The sequence below is a fragment of the Schistocerca serialis genome, chromosome 4, assembly GCF_023864345.2.
Source record: "Schistocerca serialis cubense isolate TAMUIC-IGC-003099 chromosome 4, iqSchSeri2.2, whole genome shotgun sequence".
In the NCBI taxonomy this organism is placed as follows: Eukaryota; Metazoa; Arthropoda; class Insecta; order Orthoptera; family Acrididae; genus Schistocerca; species Schistocerca serialis.
Genome location: NC_064641.1, coordinates 263,034,636 through 263,051,405, shown reverse-complemented (window position 1 = coordinate 263,051,405; position 16,770 = coordinate 263,034,636). Strand labels below are relative to the sequence as shown.

At 36.5% G+C, this 16,770-nt stretch overlaps 1 protein-coding gene across 1 annotated transcript in view; it reads left to right on the top strand.

Moving 5' to 3' along the window:
• LOC126473765 (tudor domain-containing protein 3) overlaps positions 1-15,734 on the top strand; it is a 148,569-nt gene extending 132,835 nt beyond the window's left edge. The window contains exons 11-13 of the mRNA XM_050101023.1: positions 2,900-3,010; positions 3,240-3,330; positions 13,873-15,734. Of these exons, the coding sequence (XP_049956980.1) occupies positions 2,900-3,010; positions 3,240-3,330; positions 13,873-13,988 (318 nt within the window). The 3' untranslated portion in view covers positions 13,989-15,734. The remainder of the gene's footprint in view (positions 1-2,899; positions 3,011-3,239; positions 3,331-13,872) is intronic.
• The last annotated feature ends 1,036 nt before the right edge of the window (positions 15,735-16,770 follow it).

Here is a 16,770-nt window from a genome sequence, read left to right as displayed (position 1 = left end):
CGACAGGTGTTGTTGATACACCTCGATGTGGACAGCTGACAATGTGTGCCCCAACCGGGCACATCGAGGTGTATCAACAACACCTGTCGGCAGCTGCGGGTTTCAGTTAGTCATCATTTAAAGATAATCTTACCAGTGAAAAAATCATTATGAACAGTCCCATCAGTCTTTTAAATCTTGTGCAATTGTAAACTTGTACGGGTTGGGATTCAACCATTCTCTTAAGACACACCAAACAGTCCTACGTGGGATGTCCAGCTCTCGTGAAGCACACTGGGTCGATTTTGACACCCAGCTCTCAGGAAGCACCCATGTTTATTTTGCAGGACTGTTTACGTTGTCAGATGCATGGGGATGACTTGTGGATTTGTTACGTCTTACCAAACATCCAGTTTCAATAAAACATTTATGCCACTCATGAGTAGTAAGCCTACTGGGAGGATCTTTAACATACTCTGTGTGAAAATTACTTTGCTCAGTTGTCGCAGACTTCGACTCAAACAAACACACACACACACACACACACACACACACACAGTGACCATGTTTGGAACTGGTAAGGCGGCCATCTTTGCTGTGACTGCTGGTAGCACTTGCAGTGCCGCATTTCTATAGTAGTGTAACATGTGAGTCAGAACTTAATCAGTTTTCTTTCAAAATGATAACATGACTATGTCTGTAAGTCACATGAGTAAGTTTGTATGAATCTTCATAGCTGTTAACTCCTTTTCAGTACACTCTGTATACATTTCATGTGATATGCCAACATATAATGATCGGAGGACTCATAACTGATTGATAAAAAGAAGACATGGCAGTATGAATTTTCTTGATTCAACAGTCAGTTTCAGTAGCCTTAGCATTTTCTACCCAGCTGATTGAATTATACACTCTTGAGTATAGTGAGCCGTAGTTAATTGTTCAGCCAGAGAGCTAGCAGTTATATGTGTCTTATAATTTATTATACTGATTGGTAAGCTAGTATGAATTTGCACGTGGATCATCACAATAATTTATTCTGTCTTAATAATAGTTGTTTTAAGTAACTAATGTTTAGGAAGACTCTCACAGGGAAATAAAAATTTTTATTTTCATTTGTGCAGCATTATTCACAAGGGGTATGGCTTTAATCAAGCGGTATACTGGTTATCTCCTGTAAAACATGGATTTTTAAACTTTGGTGTGGAACCATGAACGCAATATCTTAATTCCTTCTTGGTTGTTACATATGGGAAAAAATGTTGCCTGCTAAGTACCGGGTGGTTATAATTAAAATGGAGCTACTCACAGAGGTCCAATGTGGGCTGTAAAAGTGAAATTTGGTAAATATTCTGCTGCATTGATGTGGAACAGATGTATGCTGGAAAAAAATTAGTTCCAATTTTGGCCACCGGGGGCAAATCTGGCACTGTGAATTCAAGAAAGAGATGGTTCCATAAAATGCATTAGGAATGGGACTTTGACAGAAAAGGCCAAACAAATGAGGAAAGCATACTGTTGAATTATTCCTAACCATTGCTCACACAATTTGTTCAGTGTGAGCACTGGGGATGTCAGAGGGATGCTGCATCTGTAAAACAGCGTGATCAACAGTTGCTTGCAACAGGCCCAGTGGAACCCGAGCAATGTGGTCTTGTATACTGGCCTTCAGTTTGAATAGAGACTGACTGTGTCCCTGGTAAACACATTCTTTTAGATATCCCCAGACCAAAAGTCTCATGGGTTCAGATCAGGTGATCTTTTAGGCCATACATCTGGGAAACCTCTCTGTGGAAAGTTGCGTTAAGCAGACCTCTCTGTGGAAAGTTGCATTAAGCAGATTTTCACTGGTTGAGCAACAGGAGGTGTTGCTCCGTATTGCATGGTGTTGCTCAATATTGCATGGGAAAGCAGGAATTGCTTGCTCTGCAAAGAGGTCTCGATAGTGTGCAGATGTCTTGATGCACCTGACAGGCCTTCTTGACGTGTTCTCTTCAAAGAACAGACAGAATATAGGAGTGTGTGAATCCACATCACACAGTCACATACTGGTAATGCAGTGGCTCTTTGTGTACAACACGTGGTTTAACAGTACCCCAAATCTGGCAGTTCTGTGTATGCACTGCACACTGTAGTGGCAAATGGGCATTATCACTCCATAGTATATTGTCTGGCCACTTGTCAACAACTTCATTCTTTGCCAGAAACCTAAGAACAAATTTAGAATGTTGCTGCGTATCATGACATTTCAGTCGCTGAAACGTCTGGATCATTTATAAATACCAGTGTAAAATAGATTGTAAAACTTTCTGCAGTGTCTACCATGGGATGGACAATTCTCGTGACACTGCATGAGCACAAGCATTAGCACTACCTGGGACTCATGCTGCATGTTCAGTTGCAGCAACAGCAACTTCACCAATAACTTCCAACAGGATAGGTGCCTTCCAGGTGCCACACCAAGGTCACCCATGTTTTCACTTTTTACTGTCATCTTCTTTCAACCATTTAACGACATTGGGCCTCTCGTCGAACCTTTCAGTCAGTGGTACTCTCTCATTGCAGCACTGTAATTGCTATTGTTCACATATAACAGTTTTGCTGAAAGCATATTGTCTCACTTCTCAGTAGCCATATTGTTCACTCACATTATGGCTTGTCAAACTATGTACAGTCCCAGATCTGCACATGATTTTTTGCATAAATCAATTATGCATTAGCACATGTACCTAATTTTGCTGCCTTACAATAATTACAGCTCACACCAGCTCACATTGGGCATCTGTGACTAGCTGCACTTTAATTATAACCACCTGATAGTTGCGTTAGTGTATTTTGTAAAGATAAATGGCAATATCTTACTGAGTTACAAAAGAATAATTTGTGTTTACATTTGGTAATTCGGCACGATCTTTTGCAGTATTACAATGCGGAAGTTACTGGTGTGTCAGATAGGACTTGTGTTGTGAGGTTTGTGGAATATGGTAACTATGAGGAAGTTCTCCAGGATGACTGCATACCAATTACAGATGTAAGTAACAAGTTTGGCCATTGTGTTTTGGCTATTTTAAAGTGCATCAGATAAAGCAGAAATTCATTGACTATTTCTTTGTTTATATCTTGTAAAATTTCAATTCTTTGCCTTGCCTTTTTACATAACAGCTACTACATACATTGCTAGACATATTTAAAATGTAAATGAAAAATTCAGTTGAATTTACATACTTCATGTTCTTAATTGCATTGTTTTTCGCTCCTAGGAAGGCTTAGGGCAGAGTATACAGTCATCCAGTGCCTTTAGCAGCTCCTCTGACTCACTGCCTCCACAGAATAATCAGAACCACTTTTCAGGTAATTGCTGATATATTTCCGTCATAAAAGATGATTCTTCGTTCATATTGTGAACATTGTTTTTTTGTTTTTACACTTCTCTGAAATTCAAACCAGTTGGATGACAGTAGAAATTATACTCATGTGTTCTAGCTAAACAATTTGATAATTTTACAGATTGACATCTGTGTACAGTTAAATTGTGACAATTCCTTTATGTTATATATACTCTCAAAGTTTTTTTTTTTAAATACTTGAACTTCATAAATAAAGAGCTAGGAAAATTATTTTGGCAGTTATCCTCTTCTGTCCATTTCTGCAGATTGTAAAACTGCAATTGTGTGCCCCATATTTAAGAAGAATGATCCACCTGTTTGTGATAACTACAGAGGAATTGCCTTACTGGATGCCACCTACAAAATCTTATCGAGCTGCCTATTAAACAGGCTGATACCAATAACAGAAGAACTGATTGGGGACTACCAATGCGGTTTCCACAGAAACAGATCCACTTTAGATCAGTTATTCACCGTAAGACAAGTAACTGAGAAGGCGTGGGAATTCAATGTAGATGTCCACATACTATTCGTAGATTTTAAAAAGGCCTATGATAGCATACACCGACAGACACTCCTAAATATAATGAAGGAATTTAAAATATCATCAAAATTAATCAGATTAGTTAAAATGTGTATAGATGAAACTTTATGTTGCATAAAGACACTGGCAAGAGAAACTGAAGATTTTAAGGTGTACATTGGACTGAGACAAGGGGATGCCATTTCACCTGTTTTATTTAACCTTGTCCTAGAGAAGATCGATAGAGAATTTTCTAAAACCAGTCCACGAGGGATCCAGCTACGGGATGTGAACATTACAAGACTTGCCTATGCAGATGATGTAGCACTAATAAGTAGTTCCAAAAGAGAATTAATCAAGATGATGCAAAATTACTACAAAATTGCTGAGAAAATAGGATTACATGTTAGTGAAGAAAAGAGAGTACGTGCCCATAAGTAAGAAAATTAGAAAAGATGCACCTCTGACTGTAGATGGCTTCAGTTTCAAGACCGTTGACCACTTCAAGTACCTAGGAAGTCTTTTTAGTAATAACAACAGAACAGATGTAGAAATAGATGCCCGTTTATCAACAGCAAACAAGACACTTTTTAGTTTCATCAAAATTCTAAGAAAAAGGTCACTTAGCAGTAACTTCAAAATCCGCTTATATCAATCGACCATTATACCTGTGATGTTGTATGGATGTGAAACATTAATATTTAGAAAGAAAGATGAGGAAAAACTGATAATATTCAAAAGAAAAGTACTAAGGAAAATTTTTGGACCTGTATACGACGAAAATAACATGGAATGGAGAATAAGAAGAAATGAAGAATTAAGAGGGCTCTACAAACACCGTAACCTCGTCGAAGTGCACAAGAGGAGAAAGTTGAATTGGGCAGGCCATATAGCAAGAATGACAGAGAATAGACTACCTAGAATGGCATTCAGCAGAACAATAGATGGAATGAGAGGAAGAGGGAGACAGAGAATCAGATGGCGGGATAACATTCGGGAGGACACAACTAGGATGAACAGCAACAGCAACTGGACAAACAGCGCATTGAACAGGCAGAAGTGGAAGAGGCTCATTGGGCAGGCGTATGGTCGATAACGCCTTTGCCACATGTGAAGTAAAAGTATCCTCTTCTGTAGCTGTTGTAAGTTATTTCATTTTTCTGCCTTAAGCAAACTGAAAACTAAAAAACTCTTTCACTGGAAGTGATTAACTTTTTTAGCATCACCAGATGCTGGTAACTTTGTGCGTAAATAGCAATAATTACTTTTAATGTTACGTACTTGAAAACAGGTTTCCGTTTGCATTTTTTAATCAAATTTTGTATGCTGTGAATAACATATAGTTTCAAATCACAAAAGTGAACTGTGCAATGGAATTATTCTCAGTGGCTGAAAAATAGAACTCAAAAGCGGTGAAGATAATTAAATGAATGAATCATTGCACTGTAAGTTCAGTTTCACATTCTTCACACATTGCTGGTGGTGATTTGCTTTTTTATGCTTCGAACATTTAAAACTGATATTTTGGAATTCTAATTGTAATAATTTTTGAAATGCTTATTTATTTTGTAAATAATTCCATTGTATTTTTCAATGTCAAACAAATGTTGATGTCATTGATGGCACATACTTCTGTGACAACAAAAGGAAAAAAATGACAACATTAGACTATATCTGAATGCGGAGCACAAAAAATTTGAACACTACCAACTCGCTTGGTATTACACCATGTGTGTGAACTGATGCAGTAGTGTGAAAACTTTTACTGTCATTCTGTAAGAAACTATTGAGTGTTGGCACCTATTACAAAATAAGTATGCATTATTTTTGACCTTCTTCCACAAAGTGAAGTTCCAACTATGTCAGAGTGTGGCCAATTACAGCTGTTCCTCATGGGATAAACTTTCAGCAGACCGCTATTGTAACTCTACACCTGCACATGGAATATGGAGTTCTTACAGTATTTTGTACCAGAAACATAGCTTGGCCAATCCCTACGTCCTGCATCCCTCAGGACTACTATGAAGTAGTTATGCTTCTTAAGGAAAAATTAAACCGTATTGTTTCTGTGGAAACTCCCATGTTTCATTTCTTGTGATTTGTAAAATTTTTTATTCTCACTTTTTGATTATCTTCATGAAACCATACCACCACTGAGCTCCTTGATGATTGCGTAGGATGCTACTTGGGGATTGCATTGCACTGGGATAGACAGCGACAGTGATGGACACTCCCCACTGTGATTGTGAGTTACCAAAATGTTCAAAATTACTCAAAGAAATCTTCAGTTAGATGTATTTGGCTCTATTTAGCTGTGTACGGGTGATTTCAAAACAGAAATGCTTTAGGTTTCATTCAAAATCTTTAATTTATTTCACCAACATCATTTCATCGAAACGAATTGCCTTACCAATGCTTAACTTTTTCAAGTTATTCCACAGTGATGTAAAGAGTGAGCTATCTAATCTCCATGCCTATTTGTCCTTCTGGTTTGACTCTATTTGTGTGACACAGAACTTTCCAGTTAAACAAGAGCCGATGAGCAATTGTCTCAAGAGACAAGTTAACATGTGCGGTTACTATCTTGAAAGTGTTATTAAACATTTACTATAGCCTCCAACATGAAATGAAATTAAAATTAGTTTTGTCCACTGAGGCAGATTGACCACAAGTGCCGTGATGTTCGAAATAGCAGTCTGTTTTAACAGTTACACCTTGATAATTCACATATATTATGATAGCCTAAAAGGCACGTTAGTATGAAACAACTGAGAGGAAAATGCGCCAACTGCGAGATACTGTATAGACATTCCATCCCACGCTCACCTAAGATAACCTCTTCTTGTTACTTTGGTTCCTCTCTGTCTTAAGCTGTCTGATGCTTGAAAAGCTCATTCGTCAGGCACTTTTTGCTATTATTGACAAAGCATCACCAGCAGTTATCTTGTAATAGTTACAATTAGACGATGCTTTTTGTCTCTGGTTTTTATAAATAATTGATTAATGTATTTAACACATTACTGATCACACTTTTTGTTCCTTGTTTCACATTCTCATCACAACTGCTTCTTCTTCAATGTTATCAGAATCTGGAATTAAACTCGCACTGCAGTGATTCACTTGTTTAATTATGTACTCTGCTTTTGAGTTCTATTTTTCAGTCATTGTGAAAAATTCCCTTACGTTGTTTGTGTTTGTGATCTGAATCTGTAGGTTATTTGCAGCATATGAATTCTGATTACAAAATGTGTTATTCACAAGCAGTACTATGTTCTTTTTCATTTGTTTTGTCATAGAGGTGGTACCAATGCAGGCGTTTATAAGGAAACCTGTTTTCACGTATATAATTTTAAAGTTAATTAATTTCATTTACGCATAATGTAATAGTGTCTGGTGATGCTAAAAAAGTGAATTGCTTCCAGTGAATTAGTTTCTTAGTTTGCAGTTTACTTAACCCCTAAGTGGGTATAAAGTACACCAACCACAACTAACACTGTCTTGTGCCGTAGCTGTTTTGTAGTTGCAACCACATACATATTCCTTCGTCATTGCTTCAGCCAAACAGTAATAAAGCGTTTGTCTTACGTACAAATGAGTGGCAGCAACATAAAATAAACAGCAAACTAGGTGACAAAAAATTAACAATACATGCAAGAAAATGACCCATATTACAAACTAGCAGCATAGTCTCATAATGAGGTAGTCTAAAAGAGAAATTAGTAATCAAATGAACGATTGGTTAGGATATGATGCAGCTGCACTGTTTAATGCTTCAAGTAGGTCATTTTTGTTGGATAGCACTTTTTCATGGCAGCAGACTGATATAATGAAAGTTTATTTCATTATTATTTAACTAAAGGTGCTTTAGCTCATATTTTGTACATTTATTAAATCATCGTTTTATTAAACGGAGATTAAACTGTGATTTTGCTCGTACATGTTTACCTCAGTAAGATAAAGACAGATATTCTTTACATATGTGCAAAGTACGCTGCACGCCCATTGTGTTATGAAGAATGACACATCTGCTTGAGGGTTAAGACAGAAAAACAAAAATACCTACAACAGCTACAGAGGATAATTTTCCATGCTCTTTATGTATAATGTTCAAGTGGCAGTCAGTGTATCCGAATATTATTCGTAACTACACTTTACCCAAATCATAGTTACAGAAATGCAAATAAAACTCATTGGTCTTTATTAGTTATTTATACTCCCAGTCACTGCAGTGGCAGCCAGCACCACTGTGTCTTTGAAGGGTGAGCGTTCATGGTGCCAGTCAGCTCAAGGATCACATTGCCTGAGCAAATACATTCTGCCTGTTACAAGTTTAATGGAGAATTGGCAATCTTATAGAATATGTTTGGCAACCATGTAATTGTTGATTTACTTCCTGGTTTGGTAGAGAATTATCCTGGTAAATTCATTTTATATTTTCTTGTAATTTAGGTTAAATATTCTGAATTATCCTCATGTTAGGGATGACCCAGATGTAGTAGATTTATGATTTAGAGTCCAGGAAGCTCATTCCAACAGAAATTGCAGCTTAGTTTGTTATTTGCGCTGTACAATTTCTGTCTTTGTCATCATTGTGACAACAAGGAACAGTGATGCACATAATTACAATACCAGAAAAAAAATGACATTCATTGCTCCACATTAAGGTTGTCTTTAGCACAGAAATGGTGCACAATGCCACAACTAAAACTTTTGATAATTTACCCAGTGATATAAAATGTCTTGACAGACAGCAAAGTAAAATTTGAAAACAAACTGAAAAAATTTCTTCTTGACAACTCCTCCTCCCCTGCAGAAGAATTTCTGTTAATGTAATGCATAAAAGGTGGTGGATCTGAATTACTGACACATAGCTTTGGATTTAATTTAAAAAAAAAAATCCTTGTAATTGTTCAGCATGTGGCCATATTTACAAAGTAACTTGCAATGTGAATGTAAAATGACTCATTTTACATCATTATGATTTATCGTGCAGTGGATCCGTGGAACACAAAACTATTTAACTAACAAGGCAGCCCTGTTTGACACAATCGTACAATAGCTTAGTCGTAAAGTGTGTACCCTTCAAGCAGAAGGATGTGTTAGTTTTCAGTTCTAATCTTGCTGGAGATTTTTACCCCTTATGTGAAAAGCCACTAGCAGGCAGATCAACAATCAGTATGGAAATCCTAAGACAGCTTGTTTCCCGTAAGTTTCATCATGACCTTGCTTCTGTGTCGTGTAGATTTGAAGCTGAAAAACTTACTGAATTCCACACTTATTTGTGCCTCCTTTTTTCTGTTTCTGCCAACTGTATTGATTTAATTGTGGTACTGAATTATTTGTTAACTGAATTTTGTTATGTATTACTCTCAGTGCTACATTTGCTTACCTTTGTGGTAGTCTTGTAACGCATTCAGTATGACTGTGTGCTGAATGTAGAGACATATGGTTTTGAAGCTGAAAGTGCATATTATTCTGTTAATCCGTGACAATTTGGAATAGTTTGTTTTATTAAAAAATACTTTTTTGATAATGTTATCATGATAATTAGTAATTCATTTGTATTAGTGCAGTGCACACTAAACAGCATTTTTTTGTTAGCTTATTGAATACAGCAAATAGATAGGGCAGATAAATGAATCAGCTGCAATATAGTCCCTCACATTATGTAAAACAGTTTCACAGTATTTGGACTGTTTTTCGGCTTCACACCTTTGGACAGTATAGTAGTAGCACTTCATCACCTTGCATGTTGCGCTGTATTTAACAGAGAGTATAACGGAGCAGTGCAGCATAACGATGAGGCAGGGGTCTTGTAAATTATGTCACTGACTGTACATGGTGAACAGCCCAGTCATTTCTATAAATAAATGTGTTTCAAATGCTGGTATGCTTGACTAATACTAGTGGGAAAAGCTCATTTTTCAGAGGAGAAGCAGCATGTTGGCCATCAAATTTGTAAGGGTAATTATTACAGTAGTTTTGTGCCAACTAAAACCTTTTTAATCTAAAAACTCATTGCACTGGGACACAAAGGTTAAATAGGAGGAACACCTTAAAGAAGTTGTATTCACAAGATTGGGGAAAATGCATGTAATTGCTTAGTATTCAGACATAGTGATGATCAGAAAGTGGAAGAACAGACAGAGAGGTTATAACATCTCCACAGAATATCTTAATGCTGTGACACAAGTGCCAAATTCCTGCCTGCAAATGATCTCAAAACCACTGACAGTTGTACAATAGACTACTGTGTAAAACTAAGGACAAGATAAATAATGTAGTGTAAAATATTAACAACTTGGTGAAAATGGATGAAAGTGCAGGAGCATGTTGCCAGAGGTCTTCCAGTCAAGCATAGAAAGCTGGACATCATGTAGTATGAGGTCAGGGTGACTATAGCTCAAAATGGACAACAACAGACAGTTGAAGGAACAGGAAAAGAGCGTGTCAGTCACCAAGCAGTTTTGCGCTATGATGGTGTGATTCATTAAAACAGGGCCCAGAGCCATCATTTGGATTGGATGACTTCACTTGGGGAAGAATCATTGGGAAAGTGGAAGAAAAATTAAGTGTGATGAATGTAGCCCACTGCTCGATATTAGCGTGACCCTGTACTCATCCCCCATGTACATCATTTCAGGAGTGCATTATGCCCCGGCTTCATTGTTATGGATTACAGTGCACAACCACGTCAAACGCTGCAGGTAGAGCAGCACTTGGAACAGAGAATATTCAGTAAATGAAGTAGCCTGCCCATTCCCTCAACTTAAATCCCATCAGGAATGTATGGGTTGTGTTGGGGAGACATATTATTGCAGCATGTCCACATACTCCAATGACCATCCAGCAGTTGTCAGCCATGCTAGTGGATAAATGGAACATTCTACTACAAAGAACTCCTGACCTACCTTGTAGCCAATATGAAACCATGTTTGGGGCCATGCCTTGCCGTCCATGGTGATCACCCGCCCAGTTACGGACAATGTCCCACCCATTGTAATGTCATCATCAGTTGCAGTGAATTCAGTTTCTTTGAATAAAAGTGTCATTTCTGGTTGCCTCCTAACGTATTTCTTGCAGACATCTTCTGTACTATACTACAGCATTTCCTCCTATGCTACATTCATCACACTTAATTTTTCTTCCAGTTTCCCAATGATTCTTCCCCAAGTGAAGTCATCCAATCCAAATGATGGCTCTGGGCCCTGTTTTAATGAATCACACCATCACCTCCTATGCATGGGACTAAGTTTCATGGCAGTGATACATCATGCAAAAGTTGCTTTCATCCTTAAGCTTTGCCAACCAATGTGTAACTTGAATATCTCAGGCACTAATAGGCAGTACCAGATGCCGTCATATTATTTGTGTGAATGGAAGATGGTTCACGTAATTGACATGCTACTTTCAAATTTGCCTTACCTGTACAAAAAATACTCAGTGAGTTAGGTGGCACTGTATGAATATAGAATCAAAATAATAAAGGGAGTATTTCGCGAGATAAGAGGAGGAGGCCTCATACGTGTAAGAAAACATACATTGTGTAATGCGGGAACCAGCTGATGGGAAAAGGCAAATCAGGATGAAGAGATGCGCTGAACAGAGAATGTCCAAACAATCCTGTTTGAACTGGAGTACCGTTGCACATGATTAGCAAACATTTTCTTTCATAACGAGAATTTTTAGTATTTCCAGAGATACTTTCCCCCATATGTTTAATGTCTTAATTATTTTTATTTAATGTTTTATATATGTTTCAGTGCTTTAGAAGCTTAAACTTTACCACTCTGCAAAGGTTGTTTGAAATAAAGCTTACAACACTTACAGGCTTTATTCGCACACTCCCAGTGCGTCTGATATTTATGTGTATTATTGCATGTAGTACACCCTCATGTGGGTATATTATTTTAGCTGTCTTTATTATTTAAATACAGAACATCAACTTCAAGATTTTGCTTGTGTCTGATTTCAGCTCATAGCTCAAGGAAACTTACAGGTTTCCTCTTTGTGGGGTAGTGGCTCGTACTGATGCCTACAGTGCACATGTTATTAATACAGATTTGAAGAAAATATGTTTTTGCTGTTACATATTATGAAATGTTCACACTGTATATACATATTAGTGCTGGTACTGGCATTATATTCCATGATATTGCCAGCTCATGAGTGTGTCATTTTAACAGCTGCTGCATTGCCTAAAGATTTGTTCCACATCATTCATGGCCTACGGCTATTTTATTTTTTCTCATTCAGCAGGTCTCATAAATTTTCGGGTAGTGGGGAAGACTCCGTTTATTTCTATTCTTACAAAGCTGTCAACTCAGACAGGTCTATGTGTGTAATGAGGTTATGTGGATAAGTTTTTCAATAAAATGGAAGCTCTCTCCCTCTCATTGGTGATCAAAAATTTGTAAATACAATCTTGCACAGTTTGGAGTGTTTTATTGCGTAGTTTCTCATTTATGCTTGTGATGTCCCTTTGATGGCTTTCTGTTTGTCAAATTGTATGCCAGAGTGACATTCCGTGAGAAATCTCCAATGAGAAAATGGTCCTAACAAAGACTGTGTGCTCACAGCTTCACAATATTTGGTGGCTTTTTTCCCACAAGAAATCTTCTACAAACAGTCTGGAAATTTGACACCCTTTTGATGAAGAACTTTTTAACCAAGCCTTAACTGCTTGCAGAGGAACAAGAATGCATTATACAGATGGTCAAGCTCCTCCAGTTCACACCTGAAAAACTGCAGGTGTTAATCGGTCGCTTGAAGAGCAAATATGAGCAATTTGGAAAATAGAATTTGTGCTGCTCACACTGGGTCTGTATTGATAAAGATCAGGTGCTACACATTAATGTGATTGTGTGTATATCAAATAGTTAGTTGACTTAACCATACTGCTTGGCTTTGAGCAATCCAGTTCAGCATCCCATGAAGAAATTAGAATACGTGTACTAGCAGAAGCTTCAGTCGTCATGTAGACCCTCTGCAGAGCAACATGGAGCGGTTCAGAAAGGGCTTGAAGATCACACAAGTAAAAATTCAAAAATTTGAGATTTATATGTTTGAACAGGATCGTAGAAGACAGTAACAGAAGCTTGACAATGTTGGGAATACAGCTAATTCAACCACATATCCCCCATGGACAGTTAGTCACTACATAAATGGGCTCATGTTGTATACATAAATTGTTCTCGTAACTAGAAGCAGCTCACACACCATAATCAATTTCAATGAGAAATTGCTGGAGATGGACAGTAATACTCCATTCATCATCCACTCTACTACCAGAAAGCTTCTTGCATAGTTCAGTCATATAATTTTCACGTCCCCTCATTCTTATTACTATCCCACTTCTTGTAGGGACTCTCTAGTCTTTCACTGTTAGCCTATGATCCAAATCCATATCCCTGTCTGGTTAAGCTTTGCAATCCAATCTTTAATTTCTGATTGCTTGTCTTCCCAGGGTATAGTCCATCTAACAACTTCCTCACTGTAACTAGTAACTGTAACACTGTAACTAGTTGAAAAGTATTGCATCACTCTAAAAGCAACACTGATACCTTCCCCTCCCCACTGCCCCCTCCCTGTACAATAATTCTACATCATTCCCCATATTTACGTTGTGGTTGTTTTATCTCTGAGAAGAATTATTTGTCCGTTGAGTTGTTCAAGTGTTTCTTTGCCACCTACATTACTTTTCATAATGATGTAAAAATTCATTATACCATTCAGGCATTTGGTATTACCCTATAGTCACCCGAGGAGAAGTATTTTAGCATTTGTCTGTTACACTTCTCTAACCCCTAATTAGTGTTCCTTCAGTTTCTATAAACCTCTCTCACCAAATTTTAAAATTTCTTGTGTGTTCTTATATGGTTCTCATTCATCTAGTGTTAATCTGCAATCTACATTAATGGAAACTGCAGCTAATACAATACATATTTGGTTAGATATTTTGATAATGCTTGTTGTTTGGTACAGGTATACTTGAATTTCGCCGAGGTGGCACAAGGCCGTACATAAAGAGTGCAGGTGCAGATCGTAAACCTCCACGCATCCAGCAACAGTTGTACATGCCTCCAGCTCAGCGAAAGTGACTGGAGGCTTAAAGCCTCTTCCAGGACTTCTGTCTTTCGCTTTTAACTTTGTAACTCAACATCTGTATGTAAAGAATGTATTGGAAGATAGGCGTGATTAATAATTGGCTAACCATGGTTGTGTAAGCATCATTCAAATCATGTACCTATAGGATATTACTACAAAAATCTAGACAGAATCATTTTTAAACTTATCAAAGTGGAACATGAAATGTGCCAATATATTTTTATGTTAAAACTCATTTCTTTGAACCCATATTGTGTGTTGTTACTAGGGAAACTAACTTTTATGTCATCTGTAAAAGCAGCTTTTAATTGCTCTTGAAGAGAGATTTTTGGAAAAGAACATTCTTCCAATTAAGGAATGTGGTGTTTTTGTAGTATTGTATGTAACAGTAATAATGTTGTAACTATGTTTCTGTATGAGTAAATTGTTGCCCATAAAAATGTTTTGAAGTTACCATTATTTAATGGCTGCAGTATAGGTAAATATGATTTTAGTTATGACAGTTAATGTTGGAAAGTTACAATTCACTGATACATTTGTAGACTCAAATAAATATTTTCAAGTAACCTGCACTGGAGATCTGTGCAGAATCAAAATTAATTTCGAAACTATGCAAATTTTTGTTTTTGACTTTAAAAAATAAATGATTGTTAGTTATGTTACAGCTGAGAATAATACATTGGATGTGAGGAATGTTTCTTGTACATGATTTTATGTGTTAGCAGTGTGAGAGAAGTAATGGCCTTAACTTCCACAGGAAAAGCTAATGGTTGTATTTTTCATGGCAATACATGATTAAGGCAGCTTTTCTTCTGTATTTCATGAAAAAATATGGTTTTCAGTTTCAGGTGTTTTTTGTTTCATTCGGAAAAATGCCCATAGCATGTCGGCATTAAGAAACATTCCACAAGTTCTTTGTGTGAATGATTCTGCAGTAAAAAGGGAAACTAGATAGAGAGAGCTCGGCAAAAATTCTTTTGTAAATTTATTTCAGGTCTGTGACATAATTCCGCACATTGAAAGTTTGTATGTAATCTCTCTCTCTCTCTCTCTCTCTCTCTCTCTCTCTCTCTCTCTCTCTGTCTCATTTATAATAATTGAATTAATTACAAAAAAATAGTTAAGTATATGTATTCTTTTAGATGACATTATGTTATTACATGGCACTTTTGTATTGTCTTAAGCATGTGTAGCCATGAAATTTAACTTTTGAGATACTTGAGTATTGGAATGTAGAGCTGTTTATCTGAATTCTGAAAACGTTCCTCCAGTTTATGGAGAAACAATAAGAAAGATTTGAATGAATGTCAAGTATCATCCGTATTGAAATATGTTTCTGTCACAAATGAAAATGTTAGTCACATTTGTCAGATTATCTACTTGACTATCTTTTACAAAGTTATATAATCATGTTTCAAGTGTAAACAGAGCAGTTAAACCATTTTGTGTTGAAGTTACAGAGGTGAAAGTGTCAAACAGTGGAGGAGAGCTTGCATTAGTGTTTAATAATACCTGATGTTGAAGGATATTGTTCCTTGCTGTACGTTGGCTGAGTGTTTAATTGGTAATTCTTGTTCTAAATGAAATATTTGAGTTCTCATTTAAATTTCAGAGCAATTCTAACAGCTAAAGCAAAAATACAGCTGACAATATTTGTTGTTGTTTTATATTATGTTAAAAAAAGAAATGAGATTATGTGTAATTAGTTTTTTAGTATTTAATACAGTATTTATTTCTTACTCAGAATAAATTATTTATTTTGTAAAAAAGAGTACCATCCTTGTTGTATCAGTATGGTATGCAAAGTATGACAATAACTGTCAGAAACTTTCAGTTGTTCTGAAGCAGTTTCTTGATGCAACACAAATTATTATGCAATTTAAATTGCTTTAATTGGTTGTACTCATTTATGGTAATGGGGAAGGAGGAAGAACGTAAGGACTGACATTGGCAATTATTACTTTGCGTAAAAAGGGTGGAAAACCTTTTTCTTTTTGTTCATTATAGGATGAAATTAATTTTCCATGCTTATTTATCGATCACCTCACTTTCACAATTAATTGTAACATGACAGGACCTCATAGAGGGGGAACTATATGGCTGGAAGTATTGAATCCTGCTTCTCACTTTAAAGGAAGGAAAATAGTTATCACATCTAATAGAATGATACCTGGCGATATGAGCAAAGCACTTAAATGGTGAAACTAACCTTTCAATTGATGGCTACTTCATTCTTAGACAGAAAATTGTCAGTGAGTATAAGATGATTTCACACACAGAATTGATTTGTGTCTTTCAGCTGTCAGTTTCAGCATACATTTGAAAATGTGCCTATACTATGATCTTTCTTACATAAATATGATGGCAGGAATATTTGCATTAGTATTATATTCTTCGCTATCCATTTGAAAACATTTATATGAAGTACTAATTTGCATGTTTCAGTGATATATGGGAAGAGTGGTGACATTAATTTGTTCCATTATTTTTGCGTTGTCATAGCTTGAGATGACAACATAAGTTGCTTTCTTCTTTGATGTATTACAGATATTAAATCCTCTGTACAGTAATGAAATACAGGAATCGTTGCAGCTTTTTGAAAAGATCGTCCTTATTTCACAGATAAAATGCTAAGCTGGTGATATTTATATACTCATTTAAGCAAATGCTTCATTTCCACTTGGTTGTAAATATACTTTAAATCTTACTAGCACAGTTTGCTTTGTATAGGGATTTCGTACAATTTCCTACTTGGAGGGTAATTTAGCATGTCTT